This window comes from Marmota flaviventris, chromosome 11 (genome assembly GCF_047511675.1).
Source record: "Marmota flaviventris isolate mMarFla1 chromosome 11, mMarFla1.hap1, whole genome shotgun sequence".
In the NCBI taxonomy this organism is placed as follows: domain Eukaryota; kingdom Metazoa; phylum Chordata; class Mammalia; order Rodentia; family Sciuridae; genus Marmota; species Marmota flaviventris.
Window position 1 is genome coordinate 111513668 of NC_092508.1, and position 27888 is coordinate 111541555.

General features: G+C 40.1%; 1 protein-coding gene across 2 annotated transcripts in view; it reads right to left on the reverse strand.

Annotated features, from left to right (window-relative positions):
• The window catches only part of Tmem163 (transmembrane protein 163), a 212039-nt gene that overhangs the window by 52336 nt on the left and 131815 nt on the right, over positions 1-27888 (reverse strand). For both annotated transcript variants that reach the window (XM_027954034.2, XM_071619292.1), the window contains exons 3-4: positions 24017-24060; positions 22559-22650 (exon numbers count right to left, since the gene is read on the reverse strand). In XM_027954034.2, the coding sequence (XP_027809835.1) occupies positions 22559-22650; positions 24017-24060 (136 nt within the window). The remainder of the gene's footprint in view (positions 1-22558; positions 22651-24016; positions 24061-27888) is intronic.

Sequence of the window (27888 nt, forward strand, 5' to 3'; positions counted from 1 at the left end):
GCAACGACACCACAGAATAAAAACATCACCAGCCAGTCAATTAAGGAAATTATTCATGGGCTTGTTAAAAGGTCACATGCCAAAAACTTCACGTAACAGAAAAGAAGTGAGATATGGTGCTCAATTATTTTTCTTTTTAACCCAAAGGTGACTAGAAATGGAGAAATCCATTTCCAAATCTGATTTTATATATCACACACACACACACACACACACACACATAAATACATGTATATATAACCATATTATTTATTTATATATAAAGCTATTATTGATGGCTTTCAATATCCATCATTGAAAATACCTAGAAAGGCACTCTCTTTCCATTTTCTCAGGCCTCCACTACTTCATCAACATCTTGCTCCTTTCTCTGAGTTAGACAAAGGAGCTGCTATTTAATTCATGTTGGTATGAATGACTCTAGTCATCTGCAGGCCTCTTTCAAGCATTTAGGACCAGTCTAGAGGTGGATAAATGGTTTTTCTCTTGATCAAAGGAATAAAGTTTCCATTAGACAGAGGATTGTGAAGAAGGTGGAAAGGTCCTAAAATCCAGCCTCAGAAGATGATAATACTCCAATGGTTCCCGCCCCCACACACAGGATATATTTGGCACTGTCTATAAACATTCTTGGCTGGGTGGGTGGGGTGTTGGTAGCATCTAATAGGTAGAGGCCAGGGATGCTATTGAATACTCCACAGTGCACAAGACAGACCCAACAAAGAATTATACAGCCCCAAATTCCCATAGAGCTGAGGTTGAGATCCCTGTTCTACTCCAGTGTTTCAAAGGCTTGCCACCCAAAGTATGGTTCTTGGACCAGCTGTGATATAACCTGAAATCTCATAAGAATCTCAGGATCTTCCCCAAACCTCCAGAACCAGAGTCCACATTCTAACAACCTAGAGTAACTTGTAAGTACATTAAATTTTGAGCTGCACCTCTTCGAACAATGGTTCTCCAAGTGGCTATACACTGGAATCAGCCTAGGTGCCCATCAATGGAAGAATGGATAAAGAAAATGCAGAATATGTAAAAAATAGAGTTTTACACAGTAATGAAGAACAAAATTATTTCATTTGCAGGAAAATGGATGGAATTTGACAGCGTTATGTTAAGTGACATAGGCCTGACTCAAAGTCAAGGGTCATATGTTTTCTCTCATATTTGGAGGTTAGAGAGAAAAAAAAGGAAAAGAAGCATGATGGGGATAGGAATCTCATGAAAACAGAAGGTAGATCAGTAGAGTGGAGGAAGGTGGTCAGAGGCAAAAAAGAGGGGAGAGAAAGAGGAGGTACTGGGAAATGAAATTGACCAAATTATGCACATGTACAAATATGTCATAATAAATCCTACTATTATACATAAATATAATGCACCAATTTAAAAAAGAAAATTGAATTCTTAAGAGAACATAAAAGTTCAACAAGGGATCTTTGCTAAGAAACTCCTGGTCACTCTAACCTAGAGGGACCCAAATCCCAAACCCCATCAGATGAAATATTAAATCATAACTCCAGTTGGTGTGGAAAAACTGCAGGCCATCTTTGAAAAAGAGTCAAGGCCAACAGAAAACTATTCTAGAAGTCGAGAAACAGGTCTCACTATTTATTTTTCCGAGATCAGAGGAGATCGGGCGCGTTCAGGGTTGTACGGCCGTAGACTCACTATTTATTTTTAAGTAGGTCTTATAAACTAAAGATTGATAAAAGGCTTGCATCAAATTCTTGCATGACTTATTCAAAAGATTACAAACATTCCAAAATGAAAAAGATTTTTGTCCAGCTAACCTAGGTTTAAGAGAAACAAATGGAACTGTCCTAATTTCATTCTTTTTATCAATGGCTCCCCAGTCTGGTAATTCAGGATGGTGCTTTGGATGGTTTATTTTTATTTTATAAAGTCATTTGCCAAGAGTTTCTCATAATTTTCTTAAGAATAAGAGAATAGAATAGTGAGGGTACACCTAGGTGAACTGAATTCTGGTTGGACAAATATTCTGGAAGACCCTGATTAGTCAAACAATCAATTTGGAGCCAAGTCTGTATGGTCCTGTCAGAATGATGAAACTTTAGTTTTTAAATAGAAAATATATATTCATTTAAAAATCATGATGTATGTTTTTTACAATTACTTTTCAAAACCTCCAGAAAGGAAAATCACCACAGGTATCCAAGCAGGGGCTCTGCAGGGTAACCATGCAGGACTATGAGAGAAGCACAGTAGGGAAATTGGGGACCTTGGGCACTCATAAAGGCCACTTCCAATCTGGCAGCCAGTGTGGGACTTCACAAGACAATCAGTCTTGCAGGTGTGGAGGCCCTGTGTTCCTGTTTGAGTCTGAAACTAACAACAAGAAATATGGGATAGCATTAGCTACTTCCCCAAGCCCAGCTCCCTTAAAATTCATACTACAAATGCTCTATTTTTTTTCAGATACAACCATCCTTCAGGTTGGATTTTCTCAGATTTACTCTCCAAAAGCCAACTGACAAAGAAAAAATGTTCCATGATTGACTCTCCAATATAAAATGGACCTCAGAGATATTCAAAGAAGATCTTCTAATACATCTACCAAAACGATTTATATTCCACAGAACAATAAAAAAGCCTGAATGACTAGTTTAAGGCTTTTTCATTAACTCAGTAACATATGCCTTCTTTGGAACTAAATCTAATAACCTGGGCTTCCCTCAGGGGTTGGAGAGGGAATAAATCAAAGTAATTATTTCTGAAAGTAGGTAATGTGTAAATTTATTTTGTCCCTCAATAAATTCACCAAGACACACATACACACACACATGTGCACACACAATACACACTCTTCCTTTGAGGCATTCCAAATCAAAGTCATAAAGCTTGGAATCCAAGGAAAAAGTAAGTGGTTTGCACACTTTCACACATTTCTTCGATGATGCTTTCTTTCTGGCCTGAGCTCCAACCACTTTTTTACCATCAGTTTCTACCATAGTCCAATTTTGATGAAGAGAAGGGAGTAAAGGGGTCTACATTTATTCTACTTTGCCATTAAAAAAGAAAATCTACCTCTTAAAAAGCTTTATCTAATACCCTAAACCTGTCCCCAAAGATTTCCTGAGACTGGGCCTACCCTCTTTGTTGGTGAATGTACAGCGGGTGGTACCAGACAGAAGCTGACAATAATGAGGTGGCATGAACACAGCATATTTCAAATCAAATTTCAGGTCTGTATGGTCAACACAAGTCCATGATCCTGTATCCCTGACAAATCAAAATAGAAAAGTCCAGCTCTTATATTTCTATGAGTCAGCCAGACTCATAGAAATACCAATCTGGCTTAAATCCTAGTTCAGTGATTAGAGCTGAATGCACGATAAACAAAAATCGTTCCCCAAAATCTACTCCACAAGTTCATGTCATAACACACAGCAGCCCCAAGTGCACAGATTCACAGACACAGTTCCTCCCCAAACATCTCAGTCAGACCAGTCTTCTTGGACTGTTCCAAGGGATTGGATGTAACAACAGATGCAAAAAACTTACTCATAAGTCATTCTTTCTCTCAAGATCTTTTATTAGCCAAATCTGGCTCCCTAAACTCATTTGCTTCTGATAGATGTGATATTTGCAAAATGTAGATTTAAAAATAAGGGAATGTGTATTTGATGCCGAATGTGCTTGCTAATGCCTCAAACAATCACAGTTCTGGAAAGGCAGCATCATGGGTTAATTATGCAAAGGGCAAACCCAGTGTTGTGTAGTCTTTTGTTTGTGAGCCTGTCCCTGGCTTTAGTTACTCATGATATTAGGCAAAGCCACCTAATACAGACCTGCAGCTGTGCCCACACGCTGAAGAGTGCTTGGGGAATACTCCAGGCTTCGTGTGCATATAAAATAGGTGAGCTTACCATTCCCTACATATGTTCCTCATTCTTTAGTGCATTTATGGCTGGCAGCATTTCCAATCAGAGCAGTCACTACATGAACAATCAAGATTACAGATCAGTGGCAAACAAGGGCCCCACCATACTTAGGGACTGACAGGTCTCTGGTATAATGCACACTCTTGCCAACAAACCAGCGTTTGCTCTCATTCAGAAAACAGACTGGTCTAGGACACGCTAAGGGATTTTAAAACTCACAATTTAGTTGTCTCCTATGAAAGGAAAAAGAACCCCATATCTCAAACATAGGACCTAAAGGAATAAACAAAGGGGCATGCACAGATTCACAGACAAGCTGAAACAGCAAAAGCTGGAACAACTCGGGTTTCCTAATAGATTGTTAAATAAATTATGTTATGGCCAACAGCACAATTCCATGAAGTCATTAAAAAGAATGGGTTAGATACATGGGCAGAATATTTCTAAATGACCTTGATTTTGTGTTAGGAGAAAGAAACATTTTCCAGAACAATATGTATAGAAAGATCCTATTTTTATTTTCACACCAAGTCGTGTGTGTGTGTGTGTGTGTGTGTGTGTGTGTGTGTGTGTGTGGTGTGTCTATAAAGCATACACATGTGCATCTTATTTAATTTCAAAGAAAATGTTCCGGAAGCAAAGGCACCAAGCTGTGTTCATCGTGGTTTTCTTTTATGGAGAAAGGCAAAAGAAAGGATGAGGATAGAGTGCATGAGAGAAAACTTTCACTTTCAAACTTACATTAATTTAAAGGTATTTGTTCTACATGTACACACCTTAATTATAATCAGCAAAATGAATAAAGTATTTTCATTTTTAAAGAAACAATGGAGGGCCTCACATATTCATAAGAATAGCAGATTTCTCTTACAACAAACCATCTGAGCTCCCCTGTGTTAATTATACAACAAGGTCACTTCACCCTAAGGCTTAATAACTCAGCCCTGGCTTCCTACTGCTCTGATAATCAAAACTTCCTCCCGAGGCTCCCAAGGCCCCAGCTGTGTCTTCCCTTTTCCCTCACCACTTGGGTCCAGCCACAGCAACCCATTTTTCTGACTCTCAAACACAGCAAGCTGGTCCCACCTTAGGGACTTTGTTTGCAGTGATCCCTCTGTCTGGGGATACTTTTTTTTCCAGGCCCCTTTCTGCCTAGAAAAAAAAGGATCCATTCAATTATCACCTCTGCAGAGTGACCTCCCTTGACCCCCAACTTCAGAGAAGCCCTCCTCATGCACTCTCAGTATCCTGGTTTGTTTTATTTTCTTCACAGCTCTTACTACCTCTGCAATTACTTTATTGTCCATTTTCTCCTTTTTAGGTATCTAAGACAGGGAGCTGATTTATCTGGTTTCTTCCTGGTGCCTCACAAAGTACCTGGCACACAGTAGGCCCTAAATAACTCACTGAATAAATGAATACACCTCAGAGTAGGGTATTAGGAAATGCATCTCTTGATAGGAAACTAATGAGTAAAACCAAACTTTTTCAAAATAAATTTTACCTTCTCATGTACAACACAAAAGGCATGCCTATTGACAGACATCTATTCAACCAGAAACCAATGATGAGCTCATCACTTACTCACCACTCCAGAAATGAGGAAGTAAACCTAGAAATTCAAAGTAAGCTGAAGCTTCAATTCGCTATCTGCTATAGTAACCTGGAAAAGGCCATGAGGACCCTGTGGCCACATTTCATGGAGTGTCAACTGAAACAGTCAAGTCCAACCTGAAGAAGGAGCAGATAGATAGCCAGATGGGTCTTAGCTGAAGACAACAAAATATCTTGCTCAAAATTAGGGGGTAATAAAAGATACTGAGATCAACGATTAACTGTGTCATTTTCCAAATGTTTATCCTTTCTGTCAGCCAGAACTTGCCCACAGACAGTGTACACAGCTACTATTCTTGAAAGGCCATCAATTTCAGACTCCAATACATGCTTTCCTATTCTGGAAGAACTACACCTAGAATAACCTGGGTGACCCATGATCTCAGATTCAGTCTCCTTAGGAGAGGAAGAGAATTTGAACTTGGATTTAAGAGCAGGCAAGATCAGCATGCTGTTTATTTATGGGCGGCTTCCACATCACTGATGTATCATGCACTTGAGTTATCTCATTAAAAACAACATGTGCAAAAAGAGAAAATGATTTTCATGGCTGTAGATACCAGAGAACAAAATTTAATGGGTGATAACACCCAAACTAAACGAACCCTTGGTAGCAACAAATAATAGGAAGAAGCCCTGTTCGGTTGCCCCAGGAGAGGTATGGAAAGAAAGAGTGCTGTATTCTTCCATTTAAAGCTTGGAGCAACCTTCTTATGGAAATCCTGAAGTCCTTTAAGAGGTTCCCCCTTGGGTTTTATATTTAAGAATATCAGGCAAGGAAGTGGGGCAAAAAGCAATACTGATTAAAAAGCATAAAGTCAGTTATACAAGATGAAGAAGCTCTGAGATCTCCTGTACAACAGTGTGCCTCTAGTTAATAATACTGCATTGTCTTTTAAGAGGACAGATCTATTGTTAGGTGTTCATACAATGATAAAATAGTATGTTTAAAAACAATTTAATTGGGGCTGGGGATGTGGCTCAAGTGGTAGCGCACTCGCCTGCATGCGTGCGGCCCGGGTTTCGATCCTCAGCACCACATACAAACAAAAATGTTGTGTTCGCCGAAAACTAAAAAATAAATAATAAAAATTCTCTCTCTCTCTCTCTCTCTCTCTCTCTCTCTTAAAAAAAATTTAATTGCATTTAGGGCTGGGATTATGGCTCAGTGGTAGAGCTCTTGCCTAACATGTGTGAGTCACCAGGTTCAATCAGAAGGAAGGAAAGAAGGAAGGAAGGAAGTTTAAAAAATACTTTCTTTAAAAAATAAGAATTTAATTGTATTTAAAAACATGATAATTTTATAGATATACATCATATACCTATTGATATGTTGTATTGGATGTGTGTGTGTTTGTGTGTATGTATTTTCTTGGCTGAATATATATATATATATATATATATATATATATATTATTTAAAATATTTACTTAAAATATATAAATATATACATATGCATTTGTATATATTAATAATTATAGACAGAGAGAGAGGGAAAGAGCTCACATGCCCACATTCCAAGTCTTTAGAACATATTCTATTTTAATGCTTTTTATAAGATACCTCCAAGGCAAGTAAGATGAGAAGTTTCAGCCTTAACCTAACAGATGGGAAAATTAAAACAAAGGGTAGCGACATTATGTATATCAGAAACAGACTGAAAAGAAAGAAATTTTTTTCAAACTGGGAAACAACTTCTCTCTGGCTACAGGGAAAAGAAAAACAGCACCCTCAGCAGCCCCCCGGGATTCCCTTCCAGCTGGCCATAAGGCTGTGAGACTCCTCTGTGGGGCCTGCTAAGGTTTGGGGTGGCTCACAGCTGTTCTCTCCCTCCGCTTTCCATGTTCACTGTCACACCTGTCCTCAGAACATGATGAGTCCCTGGGGCCTCTCCTGAGCCGGATGGGCACAGTACCATTTAGAGATGAAGGCTACACACGCCTTGGGTCATGCAGGGCATGGTGCCCATCCCTGGATCCACCAGCAGAATCCGAGCTCTACACTCTGGGCAAGCTGCTACACTAAGCCTGCATTTCCTCTCCTGTAAAACCTTAACAGTGAAATCTTGGTCTTATAGGATGGTTCTGAGGCTTAAAGGAGACAAAACATAGAAATTACTCGGCAGAGTGCCCCAAAGCGTAATAAGAAACTGTTAACTCTGAGAGTAGTCTTAACTACCAAGATCAGAGCAGGAACTGTATTCCAACCCCTCGACCCCCAGGCCATAGTTTCCTGCCAAACCGTAAGCACCATGACTCTGTCTAGAGCCAACAGGCACTCAAAAAATATGCATTTTTTAAAAAAGATAGAAGCCTCAGTTGTCAGCAGATGGTGATAATATCAACATAACTGGGGGGGGGGGGGAAAGCTCATAGAATAGAAAAAGGATGGGGGAAGCCACAGAAACAAAAAGGATGCTAATAAAGTGTGGTGCCCAAAGATGGAACCTTAGCCTATCTCAAAGGTGGCTCCTTTCAGACTCAAACAGCACTGCTAGTATACAGCCCCATGTCTCACCAGATATTGAATTCCTCCAACCCCTGCATGTTCCAATGGCCAGGATTCGTAAGTGGGTCGATCTACAGGGAGGAAAATGAAATAAACCACATAGATACTTTCTTAACTGGGGCTGCCATGGCAAAATAACCACAAACTGAGGGGCTTAAAGGATAATTGTTTTCTCACAGCTCTGGAGGTAAAGTCAGATGAGGGTCCAGTATGGTCAAGTTCTGGTGAGAGTTGTCTTCCTAGCTTGCAGACAGGGCCCTTCTCACTATGTCCTCACATGGGGTAGGAAGTGAGCTCTTCATCTTCCTCACCTCTTCTCTTCTTAGAAGGGCCTTTATGACTTCATCTAAACCCAATTACCTCCCTAAATCCTGATACTTCATAACACAATCACACTGGAAGTTAGGGCTTCAACATACAAATTTGGAGGTCAGGGGGACACAGCATACAGGCTAAAACAGACACCAGACAATGTCTTGTGAAGGATATCTTGTCACTAATAAACGGGAATCCTGTTCTTACATGTCAATTCTGTGACTTTATTCGGAGTCCCTGGATTTTGTGCCATTAAAATCAAGCCTCAGCCTGCAGACCTCAAGAGGCCAGGAGGACAAACTTCAGTAAGGTAGAGGCCTCTTGGTGAAACCTTCTCCAGCCAATGACATGCTACTTTAATGGCACAGGTAACAGGAATTTTTTTTTTTTTTTTTTTTTTATGGTACTGGGGATTAAACACAGGGGCACTACCACTGAGCTACATACCTAGCCCTTTTTTATTTTTTATTTTGAGACAGGATCTCATTAAGTTGTTGAACTGGCTTTGAACACTCAATCTTCCTGCCTTAGCCTCCTGAGCCGCTGGGATTACAGGCATGTGCCACCACGCCTAGCTGGGTAACAGAAGTTCTAAAAGGTGGTGGAAACCAAAAATTCGACAAGGAAAAGAAAGGTATTTTTTTTTTCAAAGGCATAAAAATCCTCAAGTATAAATCAAAACCACAATCAGATGCCACTTATACCCACTAGATGGGTTAGAATTAAGAGGCAGATAACAAGTGTTGGCAAGGATGTGAAGAAACTGGAAAACTGGTACCCTTCTGGTAGGAATACAAAATGGTATAAGCACTTTGGAAAATATTTTGACAGTTTCTTAAAGGTTCAACATAGTTACCACACAATCTAGTGCTACAGTCTGAATGTTGGTTCTCCTTCCACAATTGGAATCCCAATCCTCAAAAGGCTACCAAGTAGGGCCTTTGGGAGGTGATTAGATCATGGGGAGGAGCCCTCATGAATGGGATTAGTGCCCTTATAAAAGGGGCCCCAGAGAGCTCCTTGGTTTTCCTACCATAGAAGGACACAGAAAGAAAATGCCATGTATAAACCAGGAAATGAGCTCTCATAGGAACATTGATCGTATCTGCCTTGATCTTGGGCTTCCCGACCCCCATAACTGTCAGAAATAAATCACAGTTGTTTACCAGCCATCCAATCTATAGCATTTGGTTATAGTAGCCTGAATGGACTAACAATTTCAGCAATTCCGCTCTTAGCTCTATACTCACCAAAAGTCCATACTTCCACAAAAACACTTGTAGGCAAATGTTCAAAGTTGCATTCTTCCTAAAAGCCCAAAGGTGGAAACAACTCAAATGCCCATCAAATGAGGAATGGATAAATAAAACGTGACATGTCCATGTAATAGACAATGGGACAACAGAAAGACATGAAGAACTGCCTTGCCAACACAGGCGAATACCAAAAACATCACACTAAGTGAATGACTAGGTGAAGGAAGGCCACAACGGACCACATGGTGTGATTCCATTTTTGTGAAATATTCAAAAGAGTCCACACTCTCCAAAAAGAAAGTAGATTTGTGGTTGCCTAAGCTGGGAGGGTTTACTGATGAAGGGTAAAGAGACTTGGGACTATTTTCTGTGGTAATGGCAATGTTCTAAAACTGATTGAGAGTTACGGATACATAACTCTGAAAATACTAAAAGCCACACTAGCCTCAAGCAAGCCTCCTCCTGTCCTAGCCTCTCAAGTAGCTGGGGCTTTAAGCACACACCACTGTGCCCATAGGTGAACTATATTTTAATAAAGTTATTTTTAAAAAACTATCTCTATTTTGCCTGGAAAACCTATCGTTAAAAATAACACCATTTTATCAGGTCCCTAGCATACGTCAAATATGGTTCCAAGCAACTTTCCTGTACTATCCCATTTGTTTCTCGTTAACAATTTTATGAGGTAGGTAGCAACAATGAAAAATGGCCCAAGTATTTCTTTAAATGCCTCCTATCTCACAATTTAGCTATATGAATAAGCTGACTCATGATGCAGAGAGACACTGATAAAACCTAAGCTGACTCCATGCTGAAAGGGTACAACACTTAAAGAAAAGCAGGAGAGATGGAGGAAAAAAATGACCCCCAGAATTCCATCCCATGCAACTTCACAGACCCAAAGGAGGTCACAATGCACAGAGGGGACTTCCTTTCTAAAAGTAGCAGTCCTATGTGAAAACACCCCCTAGGGCTGATGGCTTAAACCCAACTGCACAATAGAGGATAAGGAAAGCAGTCTCAATGGGGAGGAGATGAAAGCTTTATTCTTTGTCCCCAGATTCACTTCCTCTATTTTATTCCTCAAAAGTATGATTGATAGAATTATAAAACTAACATATGTACCTTGCAAAAAGTGTTTTTCAGGAAATTCCAAAAGTATAAAGTAAATGACAACTATAACCCACATCAGCATTTTGGTGTTGGTCAACAGTCAATGTCAAGTGCTATGTTAAGTCAGATTGGATTAAGAACATCTAATAGCAAACACACAGAACAAAATACGGGGTCAAGTGAGAAAAAAATACATGTCAGATAGAGCCCTAATATCCAGAGTATACAAAGAACTCCAAAAATTAAACAATAAGATAACAAATAACCCAATCAACAAATGTGCCAAGGACCTGAACAGACACTTCTCAGAGGAAGACATACAATCAATCAACAAGTACATGAAAAAATGCTCACCATCTCTAGCAGTCAGAGAAATGCAAATCAAAACCACCCTAAGATACCATCTCACTCCAGTAAGATTGGCAGCCATTATGAAGTCAAACAACAACAAGTGCTGGCGAGGATGTGGGGAAAAGGGTACACATGTACATTGCTGGTGGGACTGCAAATTGGTGCGGCCAATTTGGAAAGCAGTATGGAGATTCCTGGGAAAGCTGGGAATGGAACCACCATTTGACCAAGCTATTGCCCTTCTCGGACTATTCCCTGAAGACCTTAAAAGAGCGTACTATAGGGACACTACTACAACAATGTTCATAGCAGCACAATTCACAATAGCTAGACTGTGGAACCAACCTAGATGCCCTTCAATAGATGAATGGATAAAAAAAATGTGGCATTTATACACAATGGAGTATTACTCTGCACTAAAAAATGACAAAATCATGGAATTTGCAGGGAAATGGATGGCATTAGAGCAGATTATGCTAAGTGAAGCTAGCCAATCCCTTAAAAATAAATGCCAAATGTCTTCTTTGATATAAGGAGAGCAACTAAGAACTGAATAGAGAGGAAGAGCATGAGAAGAAGATCACCACTAAACAGGGATGAGAGGGGGGAGGGAAAGGGAGAGAGAAGGGAAATTGCATGGTAAAGAAAGGAGACCCTCAGGGTTATACAAATTACATATAAGAGGAAGTGAAGGGAAAAGGGAAAAAACAAGAGAGAGAAATGAATTACAGTAGATGGGGTAGGGAGAGAAGATGGGAAGGGAAGGGAGGGGAGGGAAGGGGAGGGGAGGGGGGATAGTAGAGGATAGGAAAGGCAGCAGAATACAACAGACACTAGTATGGCAGTAGGTAAAAAAGTGGATATGTAATCGATGTGAATCTGCAATATGTATATGGGGTAAAAATGGGAGTTCATAATCCGCTTGAATCAAATGTATGAAATATGATATGTCAAGAACTTTGTAATGCTTTGAACAACTAATAATAAAAAAAATTAAAAAAAATACATGCCATAAAAACTGATTCTAAAATTTCAAATATGGCTGTGGAGTAAGCAGGCTCAAAAAATTCTGGGTGAAAAACGGGACAGCTCAGAGAAGGGAAAGAGCCTGCCCAAACCCCACTTTAACAAAGGTGGTCATAGCAGAGAGCGGGAAATCTGACGTCTACCAGGAGGGTGCCTGACCAAGGCCGTCATCTCTACACACCAGCAGCAGTTCCCACCAGGGCAGCACAGAGAAGAGGAAGGAAAGACAACAAGCAATGACACAGCAAGCTCAGGTTTCCAAAAGAGTGGCGGTCCTCAGGGGTGAAAGAGAGCCACAGCGCTGGGCACTGGTACCCTCAGGAATAGAGCACTTCTCATGCAGTGAATACCATATTCTGGCAGCAGGTGCCAAAGGAGAAGCTATACCTGTGAACAAAGGCTGGCTCCTCTTCCTTGATGGCAAAGCTAGAGAGCTGAGCCTCAGCCCTGTGTCATGAAAACGGGGCTGTTTCAAAGACCATGGAAGAAGTCCGGGTTGCAGGTGAGACTAATGAGCCTCATTTGCAAGGCCTTTGAGACACTGGAGGTGTTTGCCATGGCAGCTATTTGCATGAAACCCAGGACATGAATGCCAGCTCCTGGTAATGTCTACCAGGCACCTAGGCTGCCCTGTAGTGGCCCAGGCAGTTTGTCTCTGTCTGGCCAATTGCCAACCATTTTCCCACCTTGCACAGTAGGACCAAAGCCCAGGGCTGCATTTCAAGTGGAATGATGTTATAGTTTTTAATTCTTCTGAATTAACTCCTGCTAAATTAATTGTGGATTCAGCTAATTGCTATAAAAAAAAGTGCTTTTTTTTTGTTTTTTGTTTTTTTAGGGCGGGGAGGCATATACTGGGAATTGAATCCAGGAGTGCTCTACCACCGTGATATATCCCCAGGCCTTTCTTTTTTCTTTTTCTCACAAGTTGCTTAGGGTCTCACTAAGTTGCTGAGGCTGGCCTCAAAGTGGAGATTATCCTGCCTCAGCCTCCTGAGTCACTGAGATTATAGGCATGCACCACCATGCCCATTAGGAAAAGCTAGTTCAAAAGGGAAGAATGACAAACTGGTAAAACCAAGACCTACAAATGATCATTTGGAGAGGTAGTGTTGCATGGTGGTAAGAAGCAAACTTCAGGGCCATCAAGAGCTGGGTTTAAACCCCAGTTCCATCCATTACTAGCCATGAACCTTCAAGAACAATACTTACCGTTTCTATTGGGTATTAACACCTTTAAGCCAGAGCCCAGCATGATACATGGCATAAATCAGGTGCTCAGTGAACGGTTATTACTAGAATCTTAATAAGGGTTACCAAAACTTTACATAAGTTCAAGGGATCCTATAGTTCAATCTTTCATCCTGCATTTTTTTTTTATTAGAGCTTTATAGTTACACATGGTATTTGGGTTCATCCCAACAAACTTATTCATCCTGCAATTCTTTAATGAGCACCTACTACATGCTAGGGATTAGTCTAGGGCCTGAGAATAAGATAGATAAAAGAAGACTTTTGCTCTGGTGAGTATAAAGTCTTATGAGGAGCTGGACAAACAAATTTACCAATGCATAAGTTAAGTTAAGATAATTAGATCTGTAACAGAAAAAAGTACAGTTGTGCAAAAAAAAAAAAAAAAGAAAGAAAGAAGAAAAAAGAATATAGGTGGTGAGAGGTAAGGTAAGAACTAGCTGATCAATTATGATGCTGTACTTCTTAGTCACCTGAGTTCTAGGAGCTTGAATCTGGGTTCCTTTCCAAAACATAAATGAAAGTCTTCTCATTCCCATTCAAAATTCTGGCAATATATTTCCCAAAAGAAATACAAATGCCCAAGAAGCATATGGGAATTTATCCAACTAGATTGGTAACTAAAGAAATGCATGTTAACATGAGGAATTCAATTTTCCACCTGGACAACTGGCAAATTCAAAAAGAATTAAAACACTTGATGCTGGCAAAGGTGAGTAAACAGACACCCTCAGCTCCTGCTGGTGAGAACATAAGTTAGAATGATATTTTTGGAGCATATTTTAACTCTGATTGTCAATATTATGGTAGCCTAAACTTTGACCTCAACTTCTAGTACCAGATCCTAAAGAAATAAGAAAAGCATTAAAATACAAATGTATAAAGACAGTTATTTGGGGTTGTTTATAACCCCAAGACATTGGAAATAACCCACTTCTTTAGTAGAAATATGCTGAAACAAAATAGACTAAATCCATAGATACCACATAGCTATCAAAAAATAACAAACCTCTATTTATCCTAAGGTGGAAGATGCTCAAAATATAGTATAGGAGAAAAACCACTTTGAGGAACATCTCTATGTTAATACACACACATGTATATATACACACATGCATGTGTGTATGTATATATATATATTATATGTGTATATATACACATATATACATATATGTGTGTATATACACATATTTAAAGGTGTATAACCATATGCTCGAATGTGTATGCATACATGTTACATATAAATACCTTAGCTATAGTTTTCCCTGGGATGCTCTGTAACTAGTGAGTTTTAATACATTCTTTGTACCTTTATGAATTGCCTCAACTTTTTATAATATCATGAATTACTTTAACTTGCCACTCACAAATCACATTTCTTTGAAGGGGAATGAGATTAAGAAATCAAGGAACAATGTTTTATCACCTTCACTATTTACTCCCCTACAATGTCCCCAAGTCAAAGCAACTTTGTAAATATGCAAAAGTGTCTGCTTCAAATTTAAATTTTTCTTTGTAAGTTCTTTTATTCTGTGCTCTTGAAAAGCAAAATAAAAATAATGGGGACAGATAATATCACACCATTTTAGTACAACAAATTAAAACATTTCCAAAACTCTAAGGATGGAAAATTATTCATCTAACATTTCTGAGCATATATTGAAGTCACATTCAGTGCCAGGCTTCATCTTAACCACAAAGCATCTGGCCACTGCCATAACTCTCCTCCCCTTTCACAGAAGGGAGAGCTGAGGTTTCAAACGATTAATAAGTTAGTGAAAGACAGAGCTGGTGAGAGACAGCATAGCCCTCACGGAGGACTCTTCTTGAGGACTGTATCAGTTTTCCAGGACAATCTTAACAGCACCACAAACTTGGTGGCTTAAAGAGAACTGCATTGTCTTACAGTTCTGGAAAGCTGGAAGTTTGAAATCAAGGTGTCATTAGAGTCACACTCATTTTAAACCTATCCTTTCTGATTCCTTGGCTTATAAATGCACCACTCCAATCTCTGCCTGCATCTCACATAGCTGTCAACTCTGTGTGTCCTCTCTTATCTCTTCTCTTGGGGCTACTAGTCACACTGGATTAGGGCCACCCTAATAGAGCATGACGTCATCTTAATTTCATTACATCTGTGAAGGCCGTATTTCTAAATACAATCACATTCTGTAGTGCTGCGGGTTAGAACTCCAACATATCTTTTGGGGGGACATAGTTCAATTATTAATGAGACCAAGTCTACACTCCATCCTCTAATACACCCTGCCCATAATGCACAACCAGTTAGTGTCATGTCTGCATCCTGGCAGGTTTCACATGTCCTTTGATGGAACAAAGGCTTTTGCCAGTTGGAGACCATTCCCTTCTACCTTCAGGTAAGATAAAATCCAAACTATTTAAGGTAAATGAGCTCATGTTCTGCCATAAAGGCTCTACCTTCTGCCTCAGATCTCACCAGTCATTGAGGGCATCTCTGAAGTTATTTATTCTTCTAGTTCAGGTTCTGCTCTTGAGCTAAAACACATTGAAGAGCTTTATAAAGCTAAGAGCACTAGAGAGATGTAGAGTAAATGGGATTCGCTTCCCCCAGAGTCTTTGAGTTAGGGCCAGATCAAACACCCCATGAGAAGTCAGGGAGACTGATACTATTTTAATATGGTTCTTAGTATAAATCATTGCCTTTGCAGTCCATTTAGATTAGGCACCAGAAGCAAATTACCAATACATCATTCTCTTGACTGAATTGGTTACTTTTCTTTTTAAGTTTGGACTTGTTTCCAAAAGCAGAAAGGGCACTGTGGAAGTCAGTCATCAAAAGGCTATCATCAAGCAATCCTGTCAACGGGTAGTTTTGAGGCCAAGGAGTTTGGATCAGCAAATTGGAAAAGAAAGCAGAGCAAGTTTCCTGGGTAAGAACCAGGGTACCCCATTTATTTCACATGAAAAGACACACAAAGGATTTATGCGTCTCTAAGAGCATCCATTCCAGAGCTCTGAAACTCGCTTTCCAGTGTGCTAGAAATGCCATCTGCAGGTACATTTGAAACAGAAGATCAACGTCTCCGGCTGTGTGGCTGACTCTGTTGCAGAATAAGAAGCCTGGAAAGGTGAGCAACGCCTTCCATCTGCCTCCACCCCTCTGTCTCAATGAGCTGACAGATCGCCTAAAGAGACAGCTGGGGCTAGGGCGTCTTCGTGGGACCCCACCTGTGCTGCAACCATATGCAAAATGTCAGAGGCTCCCAAAGAGCATCAAGCTGTACCATCTGTGGCAAGCATCCCGATGGCCCTGGCAGCTGACAGCAGCAGGAGGCTGTCCTTCCTGTGGCCTTACATGGTACATGGGGCTGAGAATGGCTAAGAAGACAGACGTAAAATTCCCCGTGTCATTCAACCTTGCCAAGTTCCTAGTACACTAATTTCTCCCCACACTCTCCACCTGCAGCACCGCCCTGCTTCCCTCAATATCTTCCTTTCATTTCCAGGTTTTCTATGCTTTGATATGTATTTTTTTTTCTCCCAGTGCTGGGGATACAACCCAGGGCCTTAGGCAGGCAAAGCAAGTGCTCTACCAAGGAACTAAACCCCAGCCCCATGTTTTTGATTTATTAAAACTGTTTAAAAAATATACATTGAGGGCTGGGGATGTGGCTCAAGGGGTAGCGCGCTTGCCTGGCAAGCATGTGGCCCGGGTTTGATCCTCAGCACCATATACAAACAAAGATGTTGTGTCCGTCGAAAACTAAAATAAATAAATAAATAAAATAAAAAGTATATATTGAAAGTGATCTAACTAAAGAGGCATTCGTTGTCCACTATATTAGCATCTAACCACACATGACTATTTAAATTCTTTAAAGTTAAAAATCCAGTTACCCCACGCGTATAGCCACATGCGACAAGCTCAATGGCCATGTGTGGCTAGTGGCTCTCAGACTGTACGGCACAGATATACAGCATGTCCACATCATAGTCTATTGGATAGCTCTGGTCTAAAGGACATAAAGAAAACATCTCCTTCCTGCCTCTGTCCCCAGTCCCTCTGCTAGAGGGAAGGCGATCCTGCTGCCAGTCTCCTTTGTGTGCCTGCAGAGATCTTTTATATGCCTGAGCAAGCATGCATGACTATGAACCCTTTATTTTAAAACCAGTGAGAAAAGACCACAGATACTACTTTTCTCCATGCTTTCTTTACTTAATGAACCTTGGTGCTCACAATGTAAGTATACAAATACTGCTTCATTCTTTTGAGTGGCTGCATAGCAATTCACTGGCACAGGGCCAATGCTACCATCCTGTCCCTGTCCCCAGGTTCTCTGTACTCCCTCTTCCAGCATGGCCCTGAACCTTCCCACCAAGCAGTCTCCTCATACCCCAATCTCCACACCTTCGAGCTCTGTCCTGATTGCTCTCTTTACTTTCCTGCCCTGGTGATAACCTGGTTTTCCACTGAGGAAGCTATTGTTCCTACCTTCAAAGAAGAGGCAGTTTTTTTCTTGCTCACTTTCAAAGTCTCTTTCTCCAGACACCAATTTCAAACCATTTCTCCAGCTTGCTCCCGCAACACTGCCTGTTGCCATCCAACTCAACCACTCAGTACACCTCCTTTATTTAATTATCTCCAACCTCCTGGCCTGCCTTCATTTACTGATGATGGCAGTACCTGTTTTACTGCTTGTATCTGCTCCCCAAATTGGAAACACTCCTGTTAACTTCCATTCCAGATGAAGCATCCAGCCAACTCCTGGCCTCACTCAAACCTCTGACCTTTTATGACCACCCTAACTCAGCCACACTCTCATCCTGAATCTATACCAATGAAACACCTACGAATTCTTGGCTTTTAACTTCTCATTCTCAGATTAGCATTCCTCCCCCACATACACCAACCATTCTTTTATTTATTTAATTTATTTAGTACCAGGAATTGAACCCAGGGACACTTATCCACTAAGCCACATCCTCAGTGCTCCCTTTCTAAATTTTTTTTTTTTTTTTTATTTAGAGGCAGGGTCTCTCTAAATTGCCGGGGCTTTGCCATGTTCCTGAGGCTAACTTTGAACCTTCAATCTTCCTGCCTCAGCCTCCCAAGTCACTGGGATTACAGATGTATGTCACTACACTTGGCTCTACACCAACCATTCTTGACCTCATCAGAACTTCTAATCTATGATTACTGTTCATTAACCTTGTCATTCTCATCCCATCCCTCCTGGCCCAGTTTGGATATTCTGGTCTATTTGATGACTCCTTCCCTTGCACACCTACGTGACTCCATTGCTCTTCCATCTATCATACTCATGTTGAAAACTCAGACCTGATTCTCCATCTGTCCCATACCCATTATTCACAGAAAAGTGACTGAAAAAAATTTGGAGCTTGAATAACTAGTCAATGGGATTATAAAATGGTGCAACTGCTGTGGAAAACAGAATGGAAGTTCCTCAAAAATTTTAAGATATGACTTCCATGTGATCCAGGAATCCCACTTCTGGATATATATACAAAAGAACTGAAAGCAAGTTCTCAAAGAGATATTTGCACATCCATTCATGTCAGTATTATTCCCAATAAACAAGAGGTGGAAGCAACATAAATACCTATCAGTGAACGAATGGATATACAAAATATGCTATATACATACAGTGGAATATTATTCAATCTTCAGAGAAAGAAATTGTGTCACACAATGAAAGATGGATGAGCCTTGAAGACAGTGTACAAAGTAAAATAAGCTAGTCACAAAAATCAAAGACTTCATGACCCCTTTATGAGGCATCTAGCATTGTCAAACTCATAGAACCAGAAAGTGACCGCTGTTACCAGGAGCTGGAGTGAGAAAGAAATGCAGAAGTGTTCAATGGGCATAGAATTTCAGTTTTGCAAAATAAAATAGTTCTGGGTATCTGTTTCACAACAATGTGAATAAAATTAATACAACTGAACTGCACACTTAAAAATGGCAAAGGGGAAGGAGAGGAGGGGAGGGGTTATGGGGATAGGAAAGATGGTGGAATGAGATGGACATCATTACCCTATGTACATGTCTGACTGCACATATGGTATAAAGCTATATCATATACAACCAGAGAAAAGTTGTGCTGCAATGTGTATAATGACTCAAAAATGCATTCTGCTGTCATATATATCTAAAGAATAAATAATGTTTTTTTAAAATGTTAAAAATGGTTAAGAGGAAAATTTTATGCTTTTTTCATATTTTAATTTTTTATTTGTTCTAATTAATTATACATGACAGCAGAATGCATTTCGATTCATTGCACACAAATGGAGCAAAACTTTTCATTTATGTGGGTTTTTTAATGCAATAAAACAATTTTTAATGCAATAAAACAATTGGGGTTACCCTTCTGTGGTGGTGCAGAAGTGGTATCTCTCTTCCTCTAGCATCAAACACCCCAGCACATGCACAGTCAGGACAGTCAACAGAAAGCAAGATCAAAAAAAGTTTCTATTCTCTTTGCATTGGCAATTTCAAACTCATTCAGTGGCTTTGAGTCCAGTACAGAAAAAAAAGAAAGCTTAACCAAGGCCCACTTGGATATTTCCATTTCCATCTAATAATCTTCTCTAGCAACAACTTGAAAACAAATGTTTTTTTCTAGTTATGCTGCTCATAATTCATTTATGCTCATTAATATGCAAATATCAGTTTCTCAGCTAGCAGTGATTTCATGAATTTTTAACTTACATGAGATAAGCCAGAGATTAAAACTTTAAAGCCAACAATACAGAAGACTGTGAATATAATTTTAATCCCTAGATCAGAAATCTCCAAGTGCATTCATTGGCATCTTCTAATAAATAACCACCTAGGAATTATAAAAGCATCATCTCTGAGTTCTGCCTTTAGGGTAATAATATAGACTTTCTGCAATGGTATTTGTTTGGGGATCATTAAAAACAGTGAAACCAAAGATATTTCTTGTCATTAAACTTGATCTGGGCAAACCTTACAGAGAAACTGCCTCTTACAGAAAAGCTACAATAGCTGGGTATGATGGTACACACCTATAATCCAATTTACTCAGGAACCTGTGGCAGGAGGATTACAATTTTGTGAGACCCTGTCTCAAAAATAAAATTTAAAAGGGCTGGGATATAGTTCAGAGATGAAACACTTCCTGGTGTAATCCTCAACACAGAGGGGGAAAAAGGAAAAAAAATCTACAATAATTTATGGCTATAACCAATATACATGAAAATCATTTTGGCCAAAAGAAAATCAGAAAAAAAGGCAAATTAGAAAAGAGAAATTGGGACACTCTGAACCTAATTCCTTCTGGAACTGTAAATCAAATTCTTGATTAACTCTAAAATAAGAAAGAATAGGCAGAGAGAAGAGTTCTCTACTTTAAATCCTTCTCATTTCTCCTATATATAGAAATAGAATGTAAGACACATAATTTTCAACACCTAGAAACCATATTTAAAAATAAACAGAAGAAAAGTAGTTCTAATAGTTTAGTCCAATACATCTAAAGTATTCTGATACCAACATGTAATGCAATCAATATTTTCAACATTAATAAAACTTTCACATTCTTTTTTTCTTACTGTCTTGGGAATTTAGTAGGTATTTTACACTTACAACACATCTCAGTTTGGACAAGCCACAGATCAAGTGCTAAAATATTGCATTAGTGGCAAGAATATTGGATAGTGCAACTATAGAACCGAAGATTACATGTTCTTCTGACAAGACAGTGGCTAGCTCTTGAAATCCAAGCATTTCCCTAGATGTTGCTATGGAGACTTCTTTTACTGAATTTCTCAAATACCCACATAACAGATTGGGTAGAAGCATTAGCTGCTCCTTCAGATAGACCAGTGTTAATACAACTTTGATCATTTCAGAACCACTGCTTGTAATTTTACAAAATTAATTTGGTACTTACAATTGTTTTCTTTTTATTTCAGCCACAAATTAATGCACTTTTTAAAATTAACTTTCCCTAAAATGATCCATGATATCACAAACTCAATACTTAATATTTGTTAAAAGAACTAATACACATAAAAGTATTTAACACATAAAAGAAGTTTCTGTGTACTACCTAAAACCAACAATAAAGTAAACTAAAATTCATTAGTGAATTCATTATGGTGTCATCTTTGAATTTTCCATTAGGCAAATTCAATATCAAGTACATTACTGTCTGCATCTCCTGGCATCAAAGATACATCTCAACCTTTGAATGTTAAGAGTACAGCTTACCATCCCATTCAAGAGTACCTTCTAGAAACCAATAGAGTAGAGAAAAGGGATTGAGAGGAAGAGAAGAGGGCATGGTATGGGGAAGTACTGGGAATAAAATCTACTAAATTATGCCATGCCTATGTACAAATATACCATAATCAATCCCACTTTTACATATAATTATAGTTAATTAAGATTATAATAATAATAGAAGAGAGATCAGTTGAGGAGAGCAAGTAGATCAGAGGCAGGAAGGACGGAAGGGAAAGGAAAGGTACTTGGAAATGAGATCCACCAAATTAGGTCATGTGCATGTACAAAAATGGCATAATGAATCCCATTGTTATGTATAATTATAATACAACAAAAAATTAATTAATTTTAAAAAATACCTTTTCTCCAGGCACTATCATAAACCTCAGCAGGGAGGCATTTGCTCATTTGTGTTGAAACATTCAAAAGCTGCAGAGGCAGGGCAAAACTCTTGCCCTGATACACACACACGATCACACACATAAACACACAAAAATTAATATATTTATGTACACATATGTGTATGTATTCGTCACAATGCATAGAGAAGGAATTATTTCCTGCTTTTCCAGATGAGGGAATGCAGTATGGAGATAGCAAGTACTGATTCTCAAAACCCAAAATCTGACTCGGGGGGTTTGCGGGGTGTAGCTCGGTGGTAGAGTACTTGCCTAGCATGTGTGTGGTCCTGGGAAAGAAAAAGGAGGGGAAAGAGAGGGAGGGAGGGAGGGAAGAAGAAAGGAAGGAAGGACGGACAGACAAGCAAATAAATATTCACTCCAGACTGAAGAGCAGGGAACAGAGAATTAAACAGATACACCCCATTTTTTTAACCATCCCAGGAGAGACTTGTCACGTGGTTAAAATCACATCACGTGCCTTCAAAGGCAGTCTGGGGACCTTCTCATTGCATGTCCTCACTTGTAAGAGTTCTGAAATCTGCAAAAAGATAAGAATCCACTTACATGTACTCTCTATGAGCCGAGTGTACCGCAGCCGCGTTGCTGTAACGCCACAGGACAATCGCTGATGACAGGACATCCAGGATGGCGTCAAACTAGAAGAAAGAGACATGACTTTAGTGGTTTTCCAGAGTTAATGGGGCATGACTATGAAGACACAGGAGAACTGTGCTGTGATTCAGAATATCTGAATGAGTGATTTGAAGCACTGTTTTCTGGACGCTTTGATGCAGCCATTCAAGATCTTCATGGTAAAATCTGGGGAGACTGGAGCCTCAGTACCCAAGTGCTGACCTGGTAGCAGCATCAGAGCCCCTGTGTTATTGGTGGGATCTGCTGCCACAGCCCCTGACTCTTAGCACTCTGGAAATGTGGGACAGGGTACACTGTTCTAGAAGATGTGGCCCTGGTTTCCCCAAGGCCAGCAAGATAATTTCAGCATTTTCCTGCATATCCCAAGCCAACAATCTTGGGTAAGGATCCTTTTACTGGCTGTCAATGGAACTGCTTTACCTGGGTTCAGGGGTAAGGATAGGAGTCACCCAGAGGCTCCAGGAAGTACACCAACACTTCAATATTGCATACAAAATTCAGCACTTTGTTTGAATAAGAGAAATGCAGAGAGAGAAAAAAATGGATGGAAGGAGAGGGTGTTCAGGGGAAAGGGGAGGTCTTGCTAAAGTGAAGGAAGAAAGTGTGGGTGTATATATGTGGTGTGTGTGCAGTGATGCGCATTATTCTCGACAATCCACATCCTTCTTCAGATTCTAAAAAGAATCTGCATGCCCGCCAAACATTAAATTCTTAACAACAAAGGGCAGAAGTGGGTTTGGGAACATGCACACATACCCTCAGGTACAGGAAACCTTACCTCTATGCAGAAGGGATGTGAAATGAGCTCTTTTGTGAGTCATCACACCATGTCACACTGCTCATCCAGAAAACTACAAGCACTGACACTTGAAGGGGCATGGGGAATTGTCACCCAATGCTTCAACATAATAACCCTAACCCTGTAAAAAGAGACCTGCTTTCTCTGACCAACTTCCCTCAGGGGGCAGGCTGAGAATTCAGGCAGTCCTAGTTGGGCTACAGACTGGCTTATCCCAACGTGAGTAGTATCAATCCTAACTCTCAGACAGCTCTGTCTACACCAACAAATGCATCACTCCAGTACAGGCCAGGTCTGCACACAACCTGGAAGAGAGAAAAGGACTGAGATTCCTAAAACACCCTCTCAACTAACCACTTTGTTAAAAATGTGGTTCCCTCCCAACTGTGCTTGAGAAATATAGTCTCATTGCAGTTTAATTCTACTAAATTATAATTTTTATAGAAGCTGTTTCCATAAAAGGTGTGTTACCCATTCCAACCACCCTCTTATTTGAGGGCTTAGGGTGAGACTCATGAGCTTAAGAAAATCGTGCAAAATTTCATGAAAGTACATTTCAGATTACTTACTGCAAACCCAAAAGCAGAGGCGCTGTACCTCATAACGGAGACAGCTAAAAAGAAAGAAAATATTATTCAGAATATTTTAAAACCTCATGGACAATTTCTCTCACTTGTGTGTATATCAATACATTTGATATGGCCTTTTAAACAGTGAAAAAGCTCCAAGAGAATAAAATTAAAAATTAACTGTCCTTGTAAAAATCTGAGAATTTAAAAAAATTGAGAGTAAAAGATTTCCAAACTCTACCTGCAAGAACTTCCCTCCCCAGCATGTTCAGAAGCACCCAAGAGCCAACTTCAGGATAAGCGTGCTTAAGTAGTTGTCAATCAAATGACTTCGGAGACTTTGAGAATTTAGAAAGTGGTGTTGGGGAACTGGAAAATATGCTAAACTTTCAAAGTGAAATTTCAACCATCCAAACTCCTCCCATAATAAGGTAATTATTATCTAGTAATCTAATGATATCTAATGTGCACATTATTGCTAACATACATTTTTTTTTTTTGCCCACTGGAGTTTAGTAGATATCAACACAGCTGTTTAAAAAAAAAAGTGACAAGTGATCTCAGATTAAACAATAGATGTCTGCAGTTACTTAAAACATTTTATCTATATTCAAAAATTAGAGGTACAAGTCAATTGGGTGGCACATTTGTCTAATTATATTTTGTGCCAAAGCAAAGGCCAGCTTTAAAAACTATCCTCAATTTGACTCAATAAAGGCAGATCATAAAACAAAAGCCATATTCAACAAGCAACGCCCACCCTTCAAGGAATGCAACCACCTCTGGGTCAGTAAATCTTGGAAGCAGCTGGATCCTGAGCCTAGGTATTGCAAGTGAGCACAGGTGGGAGGCAGGCACAGAGGTCAGCACCTATATGGACTTCCATTCACCCCAAATGTCCCTTTTTGGGGATCTATTTGCCATCCAATCCCCAAGAACAGACTCCAGAAAGTCAACTGCTTAAGCATTGTGCTGTGTGCCCCTGCTCCCAGCCACAAAGGGGTCAGCCGACCCAAAGTGGAGCAAACATACTCCATTTTCTGTGATTTAATGATTGCTATTATAAGACAGCCTTGTTGGTCAATTTATGTAGTTACAATTGAAGTTGTAAACACTGGAGCCTTCATCAACCCTTGTTTGCTATAAAAAGACTGAGGAGCAGAAAGACAAGCCTGGGAGACTTGTAATGGAGACTAAAATTAGGATACCTAATGTTTCTTAGTCCTCCCTGCAACTCAGCCACACTCCAGGGCTCAAGCTATGAGTGGACAACGACCAACTAAACCCCTCACCTTTCTGTCTTTGTCAGGAACAGCTCCTGGTGTTCCTGCTGTTGCTCTTACTAGTTCAGGGAGGGTCTAGAGCCAGCTGTGCAGTGCCTGGCTGTAGCTTTCTCAGCAATGCAGTACTACAAGACAGTAGTTGGGTGGTATAAAAGGCCACTGGACCTTCCCAAAGAGCATTAATTCCAGGACCCTGTCAACATGTGTATAAGAGGTAGCTGATCCCTGGCAGCACTGCCCTGAGCACGGGAGAAATGCCCTATGAAACTGGCTTACAGTAAGTGCTCAGTCATTGTTAACTAAACTGAACAAAATTTCATCATAGAAGTCATAGAGGGTATTTGGGTTTTCCCTTTATGATCTGTTTTTAGAACATCTCAGATGTGCTTTCTTGTCAGCACAACTGATAAGAAAGATCCTATTAAGATCTTGCACAGACATTATCTAAATGGGATTCAAAGAGAGGTGTCAGGCCAGAGCTCCCACTCTGTCTCCACTTATGCTCTCCAGCCTGGGCACCAAGGACAACACACAAATAAAACAGAGCTCCCCTCACCTGTCATCACAGATCACCTGTTTTGTAAGTGGTAAGCCGTGATTTTAAAATATCTGTATCTGAGTAATTTGTTTACACTAGACATTTATATAGTAGTCCACAGATTTCAAAAAGGTGGACGCTTACATAATTATAGTGAAATATGTAAGAAACTCATTTCATAAATCAGAAATCAAAGGAGATGCCACTAAACAGCCAACTCCTTGACTCTAGGGGAGCTCAATGTCCATGATTTTGAACACTCTAAATTATACTAGAGAGTCTTACTGTGAGAATTATACCTGCCCAGTAGATGGATAACTGAAGCACAATGGAATATTAATATTCTTCTGTCCCCCGTGTACCATGGAAAATGCAAGAGTCCTTAACAGAGATGTATCATTTCCTTATAAATTGCCTCCATCTAATTTCCTTAATGACATGGAAAAGGAGAAATGCCAAAAAATTGCATGGGGAATCAAGAGTACACTGAAGGGCCCTTCACACAGCCTTGGCTCTGATGACTTCCCCATGTGGCCAGGTCCCCAGGTTTGCTGCTAAATAACAGCAAATAGTCATTAGCACAGGACTCAAATGGAAGAGTTCAGATGGCCTTTGAAGAATTTATGAAGAGTATCAAGTAATAACTTCATTTTCTTTGGTCCATAATTCATCACAATATATCCTAATTCTGGGTTATAAGTAATCTCAACAGACAAACAAAGTCAGATGGATTTAAACAGTTCTGTTCTGTAAGACTGCAGGGTAATCCATGGAGCATTTTGTTTTTGTTGTTGTTGTTGTTGGGGGACAGTGCTGGGGGCTCATATCCAGGGCCTCTTGTATGCTAGTTAAGTGCTGTACAACTGAACTATATCCCCACCCCCATGGGGTGCTGAGATATTTCCAGCTTCCCACATGCTACAAATGAGTTTCACCTGGGCCAGGACGATCACCCAAGACAGAGATGATGTGTTAGGGGCCCCTGGAGCTCCATGCACATATGACTGAGCATAGCCAAAAGCCACCATGGAGCCAACAAAGTTCAACATTGCCCATAAGGCAGGTGTTAGGTTCAACAGTGGACAACAGACATGGGACTTGTCCACCTTAAATAATTATGCTGCAAACTGGCAAGATCAACAAAGAGAAGGGAAACCAGGAAACAGTGAAGCAGAGTTCTCCCATAAAGGCTGTTCTTATCAAGATAGGGCCCACAGAGCCCACAGAAGTGATAATGATATCACCAAGGCCATCAGTATATAGGTCCAGGTCCTGTTTAATACACCCTGCAGCTGCTCTGGAATGAAGCCCCTGATATCAGCAATCTATCTTTATCTGGATAGTACTATTGCCAGAATTCCTTAGAGGAATCTCCAAGAATGTTTTTGATATTCACAGTAGAACCTGTCTCCATGCCTCATAATTTTGACATGCACTTAGGCTAGTGACCACCAAGAGCCTACAAGGCATGCTATTATAGGTTGGGGAACCTCATTCAATTCCCCAGGGAGCTGTGGCCTGGGCTTCCTCCTCTGCAGCTTTGCCATTGTTAGGCTGGAATTACAAAAATGTAAATGCATTCTTACCATGCATTGGGGTCCTTTCTCTTTCCTCCCTTTCTGCTTCTCACTTTGGTATCAGGGATTGAACCCAGGGGCACCAAATCCCCAGCCCTTATTATTTTTCATTTTGAGACATGGCCTAACTCAGTTGCTGAGGCTGGCCTTGAACTTGCAATCCTCCTGCCTTGTCTCCCTAGCTGCTGGGATTACAGGCGTGTGTCACCATGCCCAGCCATCCCAGCTTTTCCTTTTTACTCAAAGTCTTTTAAATGTTCATAGTTATAATTTTTGGTGCTCTGCCCAACATCTAATCCTTCTCCTGGTGGAAGCATAGCAATTCTTATCTGGGGACCTGCACCCGCCCTACTTGAAGTGATATGGATAGGACAACATTTTGCCCACTCTGGTATATCCCATTAACTTGTCCCATGTACAAAGTGAATGATTCAAAGCTGTCTAAATTTGATTTGAGGCAATAAGAATCTCTCC